The sequence below is a fragment of the Gymnodraco acuticeps genome, unplaced genomic scaffold (genome assembly GCF_902827175.1).
Source record: "Gymnodraco acuticeps unplaced genomic scaffold, fGymAcu1.1, whole genome shotgun sequence".
Classification (NCBI taxonomy): Eukaryota; Metazoa; Chordata; class Actinopteri; order Perciformes; family Bathydraconidae; genus Gymnodraco; species Gymnodraco acuticeps.
Genome location: NW_022991152.1, coordinates 92,464 through 111,062, shown reverse-complemented (window position 1 = coordinate 111,062; position 18,599 = coordinate 92,464). Strand labels below are relative to the sequence as shown.

At 40.9% G+C, this 18,599-nt stretch overlaps 1 protein-coding gene across 1 annotated transcript; it reads right to left on the bottom strand.

Annotated features, from left to right (window-relative positions):
• Positions 1-874: 874 nt before the first annotated feature.
• LOC117560445 (zinc transporter 6-like) lies at positions 875-17,090 on the bottom strand (the record flags this gene model as incomplete). Its single annotated transcript, XM_034237292.1, has 4 exons — positions 16,806-17,090; positions 12,527-12,573; positions 11,114-11,200; positions 875-959 (listed from the first exon to the last, which is right to left on the bottom strand). Coding segments are annotated over exons 1-4 (403 nt in total), but the record flags the coding sequence as incomplete, so codon positions are not given.
• Between the last annotated feature and the right edge of the window lie 1,509 nt (positions 17,091-18,599).

The following is an 18,599-nucleotide window of genomic DNA, read 5'->3' as shown; positions in this document are numbered from 1 at the left end:
AATTCTCAAGTGAGATAAAAAGTGCAAGAAATAAAAAATGATTTAATTAAAAGAGGATTTGAATATAATCTTAAATCCTAATTATGATCATCAGTAATAATAACATTGAACTCACCAAGTTAATATCTTGAATTAAGCGATGAATTTAAGAACAATATTGTTATTACTGATAGAAATAAAGTGCAAAACTTCAAGACTAATATCAGAGTTGTTGATGATCCATCTTTAAATGTTCCAGATGTGGCTGTATATAGTTGGGGAGAGGAAACGAGCCTTTCAATATGACAGATGTGTTCTCTGTTGTAGAGCCAGAGGGTGAAAACAGACGCTGTGAAGGACTCCGTTTCTTCAACATGCCCTTTAAAGTGCCATATTTTGACTGATGTGACCCCCCCTCAAACACACACACACACACACACACACACACCATCAGCAGGATCTGTCTGGACCCCTGTGGTGAGACAACACTGCTAACACACTTCCTAAAGAGTTCAGTGTGCCCAAAGCTCACACACACACACACACACCATCAGCAGCAGGATCCGTGCTGCGATCACACACACACTCGTGCTTCAGTGTGCACGTGTTGAAGTGTGTAACTGTCAATCTGTGATGGCTGTGTGTAGACAGGTATCTCCGCCTGTTAATGTCTGAGTCCGAGACTAAAAGTGTGGTTTTTTTCTGTCTCTGTGTCAGTTTGCATGTGTCTATCTGCATCTCCCTCTGTCACTGTGTTTGGTTATAATGTGTGTGTGTGTGTGTGTGTGTGTGTGTGTGTGTGTGTGTGTGTGTGTGTGTGTGTGTGTGTGTGTGTGTGTGTGTGTGTGTGTGTGTGTGTGTGTGTGTGTGTGTGTGTGTGTGTGTGTTTGCTCACCCATGCTGTTGGTGGAGCTGCACCACATCAGCAGACAGCCAGTACACAGCAGGTTGAGAACCCCGAACAGCAGGATCCTCCACGACTGCAAAACGACAACAAGCAAACAAACAAACACAATGTTAAAAGAGGACAACGAAGAAGAAGAAGAAGAAGAAAAAGAAGACAACAAAAAACAAGATAACAAAGAACAAGAAGATAGTTTGACAAATTGATTGTTTTGGTCATTTTTAAACCAAAAAGTAGTGAAACAATTCTAAAATACTTTGATCCTCCAAGAGGATTTCCTGCTTTTCTTCGTCATACATTATTGTAAACTTTTACTAATAATATTTGTGGGTATCTGTACATACGATAAAACAAAACAGGACATGTGAGGAGGTCACGTTTGGCTCTGTGACGTTCTGATGCCGATAATGAAAATATAATTAATTGCACCACTAGTCCCCAGTATGGGCCAAGCTCCAAAAACACTGGATCCTACACTTCCCATAATGCATCTCAACAGCATCTTTACTTTGACCCGTATTTAAACTGCAGTGTGTAATGCTGTTAAATTTGTCCACCAGTCCAAACATAGCGGGACACACTGGCAGGAGACCAGCCGCCTCTAATCTCAATCTGAATCTAAACCTACAAATAGAGCAGAGCTGCGGAGAGTTTCCTGCCCTGTGGCCGACCTACTGTGCCGAGGGGGGGTGAATACTCTGACTGATGGAGTCACTACAGTCTGAATCAGTTCCTCACAGAAACACCAGCTCAGGGGAAGGTCACCACCAGAGGAGCACAACAGGCTGATCCAGGAACTGAAAACACTGACGAGTAAAGAGCGTACCGTTAAATCCTTCCCATGGTCTTTTGTGCAAATGTATAAGAAGATATAAACAAACATTTCCCATATTGGGATCAATAAAGTACCTATCTAACTAACTAACTATCCATCTATCTATCTATCTATATATATATATATATATATCTCCATCTATCTATCCAGCTATCTAACTAACTATCTCTCTCTCTATCTAACTATCTATCTATCCATCCATCCATCTATCTAACTATCCATCCATCCATCCATCCATCTATCTAACTATCTATCCATCCATCTATCTATCCATCCATCCATCTATCTATCTATCTATCCATCCATCCATCCATCCATCTATCTATCCATCCATCCATCCATCCATCCATCTATCTAACTATCTATCTATCTATACATCTATCCATCTATCCATCCATCCATCTATCTATCTATCCATCCATCCATCTATCTATCCATCCATCCATCCATCCATCTATCTATCCATCCATCCATCCATCCATCCATCTATCTAACTATCTATCTATCTATCTATCTATCTATCCATCCATCCATCCATCCATCCATCTATCTAACTATCTATCTATCTATACATCTATCCATCCATCCATCCATCTATCTATCTATCTATCTATCTATCTATCTATCTATCTATCTATCTATCTATCTATACATCCATCCATCTATCCATCCATCCATCTATCTATCTATTAGGGGTGTAACGGTATACGTACCCGTACCGAAATAATTCGGTACGGGCCCTTTGGTTCGGTACAGGTGTGTACCGAAGTGTACCGAACGAATATAACGTTAAACGTAAAAAATTGAGAACGTGAACAACTTGTTGGAAGTAATCTCAGGTGCTGCGTCGCAGCATTCAGAGTAATTTGCTCACATTGGGTTCAACGCGTCATAGAGCGAGCAAGTCATTTCATTGGATGAGAGGCATACTATGAGAGCTGGTCAGAGGGATGCGTTCAAATGTAGTCAGTAATTTGAGGAACTGTCGAAAATTAATGGCGAACGCAGATAAAGTTGAGCTCGAAAATCCTCCAGCATCATTGAGGTCTCCGGTCTGGGAACATTTTGGTTTCGCAGTTACGTACAAGGATGACGGACAAAGACAGGTGGACCGAACCAAAGCTGTTTGTCGGCATTGTTCAACTAATATTGGTTACGCGGCTGGCAATACATCAAACTTGCACACTCTTGAAAAGGCATCACCCGAACGTGAATATCACCGGTACCAAAAGAAAAAAGACTGAAGTGCAAACCCAACTCCCACTAGCATGTAAGCCTCCACCACTCGCAGAGAGTTCAGACCGAGCCAAAGCTATTACAAACACCAAATATCCTTATGTTGCCATGTTAGCAAAGCGCTACCTGGCTGTACCTGCTACCTCTGTCCCTAGAGAGGGTGTTCTCCACAGCAGGAGACATTGTTAGTGCCAGCAGATCTGCCCTTTCGGCAAGCAATGTGGACAAGTTAATTTTTCTTTAAAAAAACATAAAAATACAATGACAAGCAAGTCCTAATGTCAAACTGGCTGCTTAGGTGCTAGTACAGTACAGTTCAAATACAGATTATTTCAGTTCATCGAAAAGCTGCACCTTAATGTTTATTTTATTTTATTTTGTATTTTTTTGAGTGAAGATTCACAGTTTAATAAAAAATAAAAAACCCAAAACTAATAGTTTATGTTTTGTGAGTACTAGTAGCCTACAGTAAAGTTCAAATACAGATTATTTCAGTTCATCGAAATGCTGCACCTTAATATTTATTTTATTATATTTTGTATTTATTTGAGTGAATACATTATTCACAGTTTAATAATAATTAAAAAAAATATATATATATATGTTTTGTTTTGGGGAAAAAAAATTCTGCTGTACCGAAAACGTACCGAACCGAACCGTGACCAAAAAACCGAGGTACGTACCGAACCGAAATGTTTGTGAACCGTTACACCCCTACTATCTATCCATCTATCTATCTATCTATACATCCATCCATCCATCCATCCATCCATCTATCCATCTATCTATACATCTATCCATCCATCCATCCATCCATCCATCTATCTATCTATCTATCTATCTATCCATCCATCTATCTATCTATGAAGCTTTGACATTTCTAACTATTCCGGCAGCCCTAGTTAAGGTTTGGAGAAGATGCAGCCGTGGTTAAAAGAAACCATCATTGACTGTTGGTAGGAAACAGGAAGTGAACTGTGGTCTCGGTCCACCACAAACACCTTCCTGAGAGGCTTTGTGGAACACTAGATCAAGGTCTCTTTACTTCCTCTATTGCTTCTAAAAGACAGCAGTCCTCACACACAACAACCACACGTTTAAATGTAGGTGTATAAATATAGGTTGTCTGAGAGATTGGACAAAGGACCAATAAGAGACAACCAAAATGACTTTAATTATTCTCCATTCAATCTGTATGTAAGCCCATTCAATGCTGTTCTCACTTCCTCCGCCTGGATGTCAATTCAGCAACATTTTGAATGAACAACATTTAAAAAGACTTGAGTCTAAACTCGCCCTCTGAGCAAAAAGAGTGCGGTTGTGTGTCAGATGGACGACGCGTACCAAGAAATGGAACAAGGGATCGTGTGTGCGTGTGTGTGTGTCCTGGCCTGTCACTTCGTGTTGGAGTCATAAGCCGTGGTGGGGAGCGCCGAGTGCTGTGAAATCTACAATTACTGTGGTGTGCTGTGTTATGACAGCGCTTGGGCGTCTGGTGACAGCACTAGCCAACGACAGGCATGGGAGACCCTGTGTGTGTGTGTGTGTGTGTGTGTGTGTGTGTGTGTGTGTGTGTGTGTGTGTGTGTGTGTGTGTGTGTGTGTGTCCGTGTGTGTGTCCGTGTGTGTGTCCGTGTGTGTGTCCGTGTGTGTGTCCGTGTGTGTGTCCGTGTGTGCAAACAGAGAGACAGCATTGGCCCAAAACATGCCCAACCCCCCCTGCACGTACACAGACACTCGTCGCCTGGAGGGGAGAGTCAGTGTTTTTAAACCCCGGCGCTGTGCTGCCCCCGTCCGTCCGTCTGCGGCGGCGCCCGGCTGTCCCGCGGCAGAACGGCGTGCCAACATGTCAAAGTTACATGTGACATTGGAGTGACAGAGCGGCAGCGCCTCAGTCACCAGGTACTGTACTGTAAATAAGGAGCCAGGCCGGATTACATCATAGTGGAGCGCCGTGCCACGCGGCCGCATCATTTGGCAGCGCCAGAGAAATGTGTGTCACGGTGGTGAGCAGAGGCGTGACTCATGTGAAAAGTGGAGCAAGAAGGAGAGGTCAGTTTTTTCATAACAGGCTGGGGTTGTGTTTAACAGTCTTTGTCTTTTAGGAAGGTTCGTAACGGAGTAAAATAAACCGGAAGTAGTGGGTCAGCCATGATAAGAGCTGTTCGGATCGCTATATGATAAGGAAAGGAGCTGTAATGCTTCCTTTGTTATCACATTTTGCATAGGGTAAACCGGAGCATCCTTCACAAGAAGAAAGGAGATAATTATGTCCCACAATTCCTTGCAGCCGACAAACACAGATCATGTAATTAAGGCTGCCTAATAAATATTGTATCACTTATGCCGTAAGCCGCTGATGTGCTTATATGTTGGGAACAATATGTTAAAGCAAAAAGCGTTAAGCTAATTAGTATAAGATGATCAAATTGTCCCATATATAGCCCACATGAAACAACACGATAAGAGCCACATGGCAAAGTATCTACGGTTTTTAGTAGTTCATCTCGAGAAATGTTCCCACAGCAGACTGACATCAATAACATCCACTGGTGCATCGTAAATAAATGGCCCTGTGTAACTGCAGTCAGGTTCCCATATCCTGATAAATTGTCCTATAAAAACACATAGAAGCTCTAGGTGCAGGGGGGGGGGTTTGCCCAAAGTGAATCCTGCACGTCTCTCTTTTCAGTTCCAAAAAAACACAAAAACACCCTCCTCAGTTTGTAGTCTGTGTCTCCAGGGTGGTGGCGTTGCCTTCTCAAAATAAACCCACTTGCATAATGAATCGGCGGCCTGTTCACGCGGACAGAGGAGTTTTCCGACTGCTGCATCAAGACGAGATGACGCCTCTCACTCACTCTGCCCCGCGGACATGTCTTTCCTCTGCTGCTTCATCAGAACATTTTGTTACTGTGGCCGATGAGCTCAAGCACAAATGCCCACTACTATAAACACGTGCTATGACAGCCATGCTGAATGAAGCACATTGTGATTCTCAGTGCTGTTTTGGAAATGTGTTTTTCCACAGTATCTGACAACCGATTAGAGAGGCCCGATTAGGCTTTTGGGATGTCCCTTTCCTGTAGTGTGTGAAAAATGATTTGTGAATGTAAATACAAAATATCTTTGTTTCCTCCAGAGGGAGTTTCTCTCCCACACACTCCTCGCTTGCTTGAAACACCTCCATTGGACTCCTGTGTTTACATCTGCAACATAATGACATCACTATGTATCAATCGCACTTCTATTGGCTAGCGCTCCAACACATTGTAAGTGTTTGGCTAAGGAGCGGGACATCTCAAAGTGGTTGACCAATCACAACAGAGCCGACCAGCTAACCAATCAGAGCAGACTGGGCTCTTTAAAGTAGAGACACTACATACTGATATACACCTGAACATCAGCAGGAGAGGACTCTTTAAAGTAGAGACACTACACACTGATATACACCTGAACATCAGCAGGAGAGGACTCTTTAAAGTAGAGACACTACATACTGATATACACCTGAACATCAGCAGGAGAGGACTCTTTAAAGTAGAGACACTACATACTGATATACACCTGAACATCAGCAGGAGAGGACTCTTTAAAGTAGAGACACTACACACTGATATACACCTGAACATCAGCAGGAGAGGACTCTTTAAAGTAGAGACACTACATACTGATATACACCTGAACATCAGCAGGAGAGGACTCTTTAAAGTAGAGACACTACATACTGATATACACCTGAACATCAGCAGGAGAGGACTCTTTAAAGTAGAGACACTACATACTGATATACACCTGAACATCAGCAGAAGAGGACTCTTTAAAGTAGAGACACTACATACTGATATACACCTGAACATCAGCAGGAGAGGACTCTTTAAAGTAGAGACACTACATACTGATATACACCTGAACATCAGCAGGAGAGGACTCTTTAAAGTAGAGACACTGCATACTGATATACACCTGAACATCAGCAGGAGAGGACTCTTTAAAGTAGAGACACTACATACTGATATACACCTGAACATCAGCAGGAGAGGACTCTTTAAAGTAGAGACACTACATACTGATATACACCTGAACATCAGCAGGAGAGGACTCTTTAAACTAGAGACACTACATACTGATATACACCTGAACATCAGCAGGAGAGGACTCTTTAAAGTAGAGACACTACATACTGATATACACCTGAACATCAGCAGGAGAGGACTCTTTAAAGTAGAGACAATACATACTGATATACACCTGAACATCAGCAGGAGAGGACTCTTTAAAGTAGAGACACTACATACTGATATACACCTGAACATCAGCAGGAGAGGACTCTTTAAAGTAGAGACACTACATACTGATATACACCTGAACATCAGCAGGAGAGGACTCTTTAAAGTAGAGACACTACATACTGATATACACCTGAACATCAGCAGGAGAGGACTCTTTAAAGTAGAGACACTACATACTGATATACACCTGAACATCAGCAGGAGAGGACTCTTTAAACTAGAGACACTACATACTGATATACACCTGAACATCAGCAGGAGAGGACTCTTTAAAGTAGAGACACTACATACTGATATACACCTGAACATCAGCAGGAGAGGACTCTTTAAACTAGAGACACTACATACTGATATACACCTGAACATCAGCAGGAGAGAACTCTTTAAAGTAGAGACACTACATACTGATATACACCTGCACATCAGCAGGAGAGAACTCTTTAAAGTAGAGACACTACATACTGATATACACCTGAACATCAGCAGGAGAGGACTCTTTAAAGTAGAGACAGTACATACTGATATACACCTGAACATCAGCAGGAGAGGACTCTTTAAAGTAGAGATAGTACATACTGATATACACCTGACAATGAGTTTAAAGACATAAAAAGATCAGCGTTTCTTGGAAAGTTTGAAAAGGAAAATGTTAATCATAAATTCATGCAATGAATTCAAGCTGAGATACATCTTAGCCACTTTAAGGCATGAACAGATTTCTAATAACGTAATTTTGATGAACAGAGGTGAGTGTTAGGGTTTTATCAATGCAAGCAGAGGAACTTTAGACCATCGAAGGAATCAGTATGCCTCAAAATAAATAGGTCATACAATGTGTAGTCAGACCACATTTTAAAAAGTGTTCATTCATGGTGTTGCAAAGCCGGTTCTCACTTCCACATCAGACCAGTGAATACTCTAATTATCAGTTTGTCAGATTTCACTACAATCAACACTTTGTCTGGGGTTTAGTGAGGCCTCTGATATCTCATAATAGTTTAATCTAAGAGAAAACACTGACTACATCTGACATGAAACAGCCAGATTCAAAGATTTCAGCATGAAGTATCATCTATCAGCGACGGTAGTGTTACACTAAGCTGCTGTATCAGCCTGTAAAAACTCCTGTATCAGTCAAATTGTACCTGGTGTGGACAGGACTGTGATTTATTTCCCAACACTAAAGGTAAGAGGAGACGAGGCGCTGAGGAAGCACGTCTCAACTTTTGCCGGTTTGAACTATGTTTGGTACGGAGCAGCCAGCAGGGGGGGGGTCTGCAGGAGAAGTAGGACACGTATGACACCGTGTAATCCAATCCAAGGCTCTAAGGAGAGGCAAGACCCGCATGTGCTCAAAGTGTTGACACACACACACACATTTTTGGCCCGACTTTGTTGTTGTTTCTTGTTTTCATTGCAGTGAGTGTGAGTAGATTATTTAATGTATTTAGAAGTATCTGTATTTGACTGCGGAGAAGAACTTTGAATTGTTCACATTTCCAACTACCGTAAAAAGGAATGCTATTTTGACTTGACTAAATGTTTTAAACATGATTTTAGCCGTTTTCTTTCAGATGAAAGTATCTCTACATAGACAAGAATTACATGGAAACTTTTTAAGATTTAGGAATACAATTTTGTGTGTTGCATTTTCAAGGGAAAACACATTTACTTTACGTTGCTGAGCCACACTTTCTCCATTAAATGAGTCCATGTCGAGCACCCTTTCACCCAAAACTGCTATCAAATCATAAATAAACTCTCTAATTTCACAACAAGATCGGATGTCTGCCGCACTCTAAATAATGACTGACCCAGAAATGATTGTAGTTTTATAAATTGAGAAAAACAAAAATATCAGATGTCAGCAAAACTTTCTATGGAGGTCTTGTGTTCTTTTACCAGTAACTGGAATACAATACATGAACCCAAGAGGAGCAGAGCTGATGTTGGATTAACAAAACTGTCTACATTTGAGAGGAGAATTACGTTAACGCAACATTATGGATCATACGTTTAGAGAAGATGTTTCATGTTTTTTTCATCTGATGTCCTCTGGCTGCTCTGCCTCAACTCTCATTGCATGGGGAGTGTTGGGAACATACTGAATGTTCCTTCTGTATCAGAGTAGCCCATGATAACAGAGGCGTGTGTGCGTAGCCGGATGTATGACTACATGGATGACGCTCATGAGACACTGTGTTGAAGTTATGATAGCTATGTTCCTAAGACTGGCATGATGACACAGCATCTAGAGGGATAGACATATGACTGCCCTAGCTAAACTTAACTAATGTCAGAATACTGCTTTGAACCGGTATTCTTGCATTTTGTTGACTGTAACACCCTCTCTTGTATATAAGCATCTGAAAGACACTGTTCTGGGAACTATTTGTCCCATGCAGCCTCTGTGTGTGATGACTACTTCCATTCTTGCAAGGATCATAAATACATGTATCCTGATATTGAAGATCAAGCCGGTGATGAGTGTGGGGGAAACTTCTGAAGCAATTGGAGTCAGGACTCAAATGCCCCTTTCACACCAACACGTTTTCAGCTCCGGCTCGGAGCTGGAGCTGAAAAGTACCGTTTTTTTCCTGTTCACACCGCAGAGGCGCCGCCTCTTAGCTCCGGAATCCAGTTCACTTCCAGCTCCAAAGAATTGTCGGTCTAGAGGCAAGAGCTTCGGAGCTAAGAGGCGGCGTCGCTTACGTCTCTCTTACGTCGAGGCGGGGGCAGGGGCAGATTCGTCGTTGAAGTAGATGCTGAAGACCACAAAGAAGTCTTGTATTTCGCATGTGATGTTTGTAAAGTTCCAAGTAAAGTCGTCCCTTGTAAAGTCGTCCCTTGTAAAGTCGCCCGATGCCTTCCATTTCGTTTCGTAAGAGGATAACCAAAGCGAACAGCGCTTCAATACAATCGGCCGTTGTTGTTGTTGTCGATGTGAGGGATTTCCGCGCGGTTTGGAATTTATGAAGCAGGCACGTAAACGGTGACGTCATGACGCAGCAGCGGCAGCTCTGGGCGGTGTGAACAGAGCGGGAGCAGAAAAGGGAAACCGGAGCTGAACCAGAAAAGCTCCCGCTCGGAGCTAGAAAGGGAAAAGCGCTGATGTGAAAGCCGCAAAAGAGAGACACGATGGAGAGCTGGAGCTTTGACGGCAAACACTGACGGTTTATTTGGAGCTTCGGCCGGAGAATTCACAAGACATGTCTCGGGCCACGGTTTGACCACACGGTTGAGATGCCACAATCAATTCTGAAGAACTCTACCCCAGACCCGTGTATTTAGCTAGTTCTGAGAGAATAATCAATATTGTGGATAACAAGATAGAATCCTAACACCTCTATCAGCTGACGCCAACAGGCAGGAACAGGGAGACAAAACACTGAGAGCACAGCAGCCCAGGTTACAGGTGTGCTGAGTCAGGACAGCATGAACTGATCAACTGGGTCAAAGTTATGGGCCTTGGAAAATATTTCCCCAACAACGAGTGATATTTTTCTAACAGGGAGTTTACCGATTGACAGGAAGCCTAACTTGTTGCTAAAGTAGCTCAAAGCTAAAATGCAGATTATTCAGAAATAAAGAGTATAGCTCATGGCTGATGGTGTTTTACTGTGAGGGCGTTCACTGGAACCTGGTGACCTGATAGCGAAACAGGATTACAGGAGGTGTTTGGGTCTGACTGTGTGTGTGAGCTTAGAGCACAATGGGATTATAAAGTGCAGACTCTCCAGACGCTCACTACGGCAGAGTGAAATATGAGGGTTTTTTGATAATAATAACCAGGCAGATCTGGTTGGTTACTTATATAAAAAATGTGAATTTAGAATTTCACAATGCATTTAATCACACACACACTTACCCGTCTGTCTGAAGTCACCAGTCTGAATTCTTGCTGGAGTTTTGCACAGATGGATCTGTGCGTCTTCCTGAATGGATGAATGGTGCCCTGCAAATGAAAACAAAATGAGTATGAAATATTTAAACAAACTTTGTATTGTGATTTGATAAAGCTATAGTGTGCAGACAAATAAAAGGTTGGCTAAAATAATTGTACGGTTGTACCATTTAAATGAGTACAATCAAGTTGGTTGAACTGTGAAAGTAAAGCAGAGGAGCTAAAGAGTGAGCTGCACTGCCACCATGTGGTGAGTCACTGTATAAAACTTTTCCACAAATGTTTTATGGAACTTCCAAAGTCACTCAAATGTGGTTTTATATTTCTCACACACAATCAGGGTTTAAAAAGAACTTTATTGTCCGCTACACAAATGTTTTGCGAATATACAATTTTACCCGCCACTCCATTTTGTTATTTTACATAGTTTATTGGATGGTAAATGGTGCTTATTTTGAAGCCTGTGCACAATATTAACATTTGTCAAGATGTGTTATTATCTTGAGTTACAATCACTTTAAAAACAGTGGTGTCAAACTCAAATACACAGTGGGCCAACATTAAAAAAATGGGTACTAGTGGAGGGCAGGACTGGTTCAATGTTTATTGCAAAACTTATTGCACATATTAAACCTGGAACTAACAAAGCTTAAATTATTGCCTATAAAAACAACATTAAACATTAAATAATCAGTTGCATTCATTTCTTATGGCTCTATCTGCAGCTTTTCAGAGTCATTTCTTATGAGTACATTTTTCCACAGGCCAACAACAGCTTCAACAAAACTATTTCCCTCCAAGAACAAACCAAACATGCCCTGTTGTCGTGAGAGAGAAAGTGCAGAAGGAAGCATCCATTAAACTCAGTGTGCTGCTCTGTGATGCTAGCTCAGATACTTGGCATCTCATCTTGGGTGCAAGGTCATCAATGTTTGGGCTCAGGCTCTGAGCGGAGGAGACCCTCAGGATGGAGTGAAGGTGTGCGTGCAATATACCGGCGGGCCAGATCTAATTGTAATAAGAAATTATCCTGCGGGCCGAAATTAAATCCACCAAGGGCCTGATTTGGCCCCCGGGCCTTGAGTTTGACACATGTGGTTTAATACAAATACAACTTTTATATTATTGATAAAAGTACTACGACTAGTTTGAGAAAGTTGTATTTTTTTTTAGAACTGCTCAAACTTGTTTACTAAATGTTAAAGACAATAAAAGACCCAGAATCATGAGGTGTTCCCATGTCGAACACTCGAATACCAACATGTTTAACATTTAACTAAAGCAACCTGGTTACAAAAGCGACACTAAACCTTCATCATAGATTTTGAATCGTATGTGTTTGCATAAGAGGTGAAGATATAAATCAGACACACTCACCAAGACGTATGTGTCGTGTTCGTGCTTCTTCCTGTGCATGTGAACATCTGTGGAAGAAAACAGAAAATACCGTCAACATATTAAACAATCATTATGATTCTCAGATTGTGTTTTTGTTGTCAGACTCTCTGACTATGAACTCATGTTTCTGTGTTTTGGAGCAGACAAATCGCCTTTCCTTACGCAACGTTAGTGTTTCAAGGTAGGGTATGCCATTTTGGAGAAACCAGCTCGAGTGCGCTAGAATTTGAAAGTATTTCAAATTCCTCCTCCAACACACACGAACGAACATGACCAATGAGGGACGAGATAAGTTTGTGCACAGATGGAAGGCTGACAGGCAGGTCGGCCATCCAGTTACTTTAGCCGGCTCAGACGATTGGTCGTGCTTTTTACAGCGCCACGGCTTCCACAGATGACATGTTTTAATGTATTTATTGTCAAAGCATTTAATTTATTCATTGCTATCGGGATGTTAAGAGCATTCCATGGAATATAGCAAGTGTTTCTGGAGTAAATGACATACCCCACCTTTAATACAGTTTGAAAGACAAAATGTTTCTTGTTATTTCTGCACCGAACTGAATAGATAACTTTAGTTACTGTGCAAACTTGGATTATTATTATATCATCTTAAACACTAAAGAGATGAACACATTTATGCATCGAAAATGATAATACAAATATAAAGAATATATTATTCTGAAGTTTTATTTGTGATCCAATCCAACTTTATTTATATAGCACATTTAAAAACGACGAGTTGACCAAAGTGCTGTCCATCAGTAAATATATGAAAAGCAGCATAAATACATTTAGACAAAACCGATAGGTCATCAAAACAAAACACAAGACAATAGAACCATACTTAAAGACACAGACTGAAAACTCTTATACATGATGTAAAAACAATATACAACACCAGAAAATAAAAACCCCAATTTTAAAGCACAGACTAAGTCGTATACGTCGTCTGCAAAAGCACGGGAGAATAAGTGGGTCTTTAAAACAAGATTTTTAGCAGCTACAGCAAAGCAAGGAGGAATCTGTCAGCAGACCTCAGTGACCGTGAGGAGGAGGAGGAGGAGGAGGTATATGGTTGAGTTCTGCCAGGTAAGGGGAGGCCAAACCATTGAAGGCTTTGAAGGCAAACAATACCATTATCAAATCGATTCTAAACTTTATCAGAAGCCAGTGTAGAGATGCGAGTAAAGGTGTAATGTGCTCGTGCTGGCGTGCTCAAGGAGGCGTGCAGCAGCATTGATGGTCATTTGACTTCATTTAGATCAGGGGTCGGCAACCTGCGGCTCTTTAAGCCCTCTGCTCTGGCTCCCTTGAGCTTAGACTAAAATAAGAAGGAAATAAAGTATTTGTAGGACTATTTATATTTTGTTGCACGGTTGAAAATGATTTGTATCTTGTATTTTGAGGTGATACTATGACACATACAAAAAAACGGTTTTAATTAGGTCAACTAAAATATGCGTCACATCCTGCTACGGTCCCGCGCCAGCGCCTTTCCTTGCAGGCGAATAACCTGACCCCCGGATCGATGAGCGAACTATGGATACATCAAAGAAAATAAAAGTATCGGAGGAACACAGAGGGTTTAATTCTGCGTGGGTAGAGTTATATGCTTTCACAGCAAACGATGCTGGCTCACCGCTATGTTTGATATGTGGAGAGAAGTTGTCAAAGGAGCTGCAGCCTTTACGTATCGAGGAAAAACACGGAAGAGGAAGACAGCTGACGATCTGCAGTCATAATTCAATCAGTTAACTCTTTTTAGGGTGCAGCTATATGTTTTATTTATTTCAAAGTGGGCCCATTTTAATTATATTTATTTTCTTCAAATGTGCAGAGGACTCCCCAAGTGCCGTGTTTAATTTATTTTAAAGTAGGCCTGTGTATTGTTTTGTAATTCTCCTCATAAGAGTTCTTTGTTTATTATTAGGTAATAAATAATAAATGCAAAAAAACTGTCGTCTATGATGTAAGAATATATACAACGTTATAGGCTATCAAGCAATCAAATATGTTTTGCGGCTCCAGACAAAAAGCATTGGTGGAAAAGGGGGCAAAGTGGCTCTTTTGGTGAAAAAGGTTCGAGGCTTGTATTTTAACGTTACTTTTCAATGCAAGGCGTTCACTTGTAGCATAATATTGCTTCACTTTGGTAGAACTATTTTTTCTGAAGTCAAAGGTCTGAATGCTTTTTCCACCAGTGAGTAAAACCTGTCGTGAGTGGTAAGGAAGTTAGGTAAGTAAGGAAGATGTGTTGCTTGCTAGTAAAGTACTTTGTTACAAGTAAAAAGCCTGCATTCAAAATAAAAAGTATACAATTATCTGCATCGATAGTACGAAAAGTCAAAGTACTCCTGCACAAAGGCCCATTTCTGAATCGTATAATGATTGTGGAGTAGATGCCAACCATAGATGCCAACACTTTTCTAAAGAAACATTTTTGAATGCATGACTTTTACTTGTAACAGAGTATACCTACACTCTAGAACAGGGGTGCCCAACCAGTCGATCGCGAGATGTGTCTAAAAATAGAACAACAATATTCTGTTTTATCGTTAATGTCCTGTAACATAATCTTCCTGTGCCAGAATAATGCACTTGAACGCATCAAGGCTTTGTGATTGGCCGGCGTGACCCCATGTGTCGGGGCGTGGCTGGTGGGCAGTGGGCACTATTTCGCTGACGTTGTCCGTGTCAACAGGAGTGACAGTCCGCACACACACAAGACCGCAATTATGGCAGAAGCAAAAAAGCCCAGCAACATATATGATTTTCACTCCGAGTGGGAGGATGATTATTTTTGTATTCATTCCAATTCAAAGTCCATCTGTCTCATCTGCAATGCGAGCGTGGCTTTATCGAAGAAGGGTCATTTAGGAGCGGCATTTCAAAACAGTGCACAAACGCTCCGAGACGGAATTCCCTCCTAATTCTGCCCTACGCTCCAAAAGGGGAGGGGCCTGAAAGGACAGCTAAATGCAGCACAGCAGTCCATTTTCACCAGGCCCAACAACAAGAGCAAGGCTGCTACCAGAGCATCTTATCGTGTCAGTCACGTTCTTGAGAAACACATGAAGTCTTTCAAAGACGGCGAAGTTGTGAAAGAAGCTTTCCTGGAGGCTGCCGACGCGTAATAAAAATAACAGAAGCATTTCAACAGGTTTTTGATATAATAAAAACTCAAGTTAGATACCATTATTAATCAGCTGTAAGTTTTGGTTTGTTTGAACTTATTCATTATAATTATTGTACAAAATGGTATAAGAATGCAAACTTAAATTGATTATGGTCTATTATCAATTCAGGTTAAGAAACTAGTGTTGCTTGCATCCTATTTTAAAGGCATTTCTTTTTATAATCTACTAAAATGCAACAAAAAAAGGGTTTGATTCTATTAATTTTGTCTTTTTTATTGCACTTTGGCAGCAGATTCCTGTGTAGCTTCAGATCTGAGTTGTCTTATTAGTAAGCCTCATTTATACTTTTGTAGCAACACTATTTTTATATAATGGCAAAGAAAGGGTTCAGAGTCTTTCCTTTTTTCCTGTGTCATATGTGGCAGCACTGTTCAATGTTTCTTGAAAACATTACCCACTGTAGTGACGTGTGAATAAACTCCAACTCTGTATCAACAACACTGTTGTGTAACTTCAGTTAAATACTTGTATGTGTGTAGATTAGAAAGAGGTAAGATAAAGGATCTGCAGTATTTTATGAAGTATTAATCATACAAAGGTCAGTTTTATACAAGTAGAAGTGTGTATTTACCTGGTAGTAGGCTGTCAGTAATGGCTACGCCTCTCTATTTGGACTGGTAGATCTCGGCAGACTGGCAACTTTAAAAGTAGCTCTCGGTTCAAAAAAGGTTGGGCACCCCTGCTCTAGAACTTCTACTTTAGCTTGAGTACAATATCTGAGTACTTTTTGTAACGCTTCTGTCCATCACTGACTGTCATTCAAACGTTTCAGTAAAATAACCGTTTTAAACGTTAAACCGGTTGACAGTTCCATGCTAGCCGGATTAGCTAACCGTTAACGTCAACAAACAAGAACCACGGGCCCGAAAAGGACATATGGGATACTTAACTGGATCACACTGACCAGTAAAAACACGTTTAATGTATGAAATGTATTTATAACCACCTAAAGAAAGAATAAACTAAAAAACGTTCCCAGCTAAACCCAGAATCAGCTGTTAGCAAAGCTGCCTGTTTGACTACGTGTTGTTAGCCGTTCGCCTGTTAGCATAACAAACCTGAATCCGTGACGTTGATGACATCCACCGACACCATGTCAGGTTTGTCCAGTGGACCCACTTTCCGCTCGGTTACCCCCGACGGAACCACGTCCGGCTTTGGGCCGAACTTTCTAGGGTAATAGTCCCCGGCATTCTGGTAAGAGAGACCCGAGGACGTGGACATCATTCCGTCCATCGCCATTTTGGACTTCCCGTACCCGTCGGCCTGTTCGATTTGGCTGAACCGCGCATGCGTCAGTTCACAGATTTACAAATCACCACCAAGTGAAATTATTAGCAGTGAGCCCATCCATGTGATAGACAGATCTGAGGTTTCTTTTTACTATTCAGATCTAAAGTTCCGGCTATGAAGACCATTTCCGAAAGAAAAAATAAAATAAAATGTTAGGAATGAATTAAATGAATTACAATTATTCAACAAGAGAAAAGGGAAAAATGTCTCCATATATGATTTGTTTTACCAATAAACTGTCAAGTTAACCACAAGTTAATATGTATTTAATCGGATGTATTTAATTTAATTTAAAACGGATTAAATCCGTGTATCTACCGTCCAATTGTTTTTCTTTACTAAACAAGTAAACGGAAGAGCGTCTGAGAGGCGATGTTGCTTTTTGTTTTTTACCTTACTAAATGGTCTAATGGTCATTGGAGCGGGGGGCGGGGCGAAACTCACGGAAGTGATTTCAAAACAAAAGCACTCGTTTTCTTGGAACGGTGATAATATTATAATTATAAACAAGGGGAAACAAGGTGAATTTAGCGATCACAACGAAAACGGGTAAAGACACATATTGAGCCCAGAAAATGAATGTTATTACGGGCTGTAAATATAATAAGCCTGTGTCTAAAATTGACAACTTTTACGGTGTACTTTGTAAATAATCCTCTGTCAGAGTCCCCTCCATGCTACATAATGCATGTTTTCTGCTATCTTTGATGAGTGATAAAAAGACAATTTTACCATTAGTTCTTAATGATATTGATACTGCTGGACTCAGTAGTCTTACACCTACTACCACAATAATGAAGTACTTCTAGTGTGTTGTTTAACAAATCCTCTGTCAATGTCCCCTCCTGAGAACAAAATCAAGCCACTTCTGCTAAGTTTGATGAGGGGAAAAAAGATGTTTGCCATTAGTTCTTCGTGAGATTGACACTGTTGGACTCAGTACTAGTTAAACTACTCCCACAAGTACTATGAAGTACTTTTACTGTGTACTTTTTGAGTAATCCTCTGTCCATGTCCCCTCCTGAGTACAAGAATGCATGTTTCTCTGCTATTTTGAATAGTTAAAAAAACAAAACGTTAAAACACCTTTCTTCATGAGACTGATATTGTTGGACAGAGTATTTTAAGAGGATATGACATATCAGCAATACTTCCAGTCAGTACTCCGGCGGCAGCATTTTTACCCCTTGGAAAGTCTAGACTGGCCTTCAGCAAAGTGACAAACCCTTGTGACTCTTGTTGGCCTCTTATGACAATGCTGTCTTTTAAATAGGACTATTTATCTACTCCTAGTTCATTCCTCGCAGATTCTTCCATCAGTCCCAGTCATTGCATGTCAGTCAATAGAGATTCAAAAAATGTGTCCAATTCAACAACATGTTTTTTTGTGAGTGAAGGCCAGAGCTACATTATAGAGTGTTTGATTGTGTAATTACAAGGTGAGAGAAAACAATTCCACATCCTCATATGAAACGTATTTTATTTCCTTCTCCATGTTATACTTATACTTACTTGTAATAGAACATTTGCATGTTGAACTGCTGGATCACTTCCCCAGC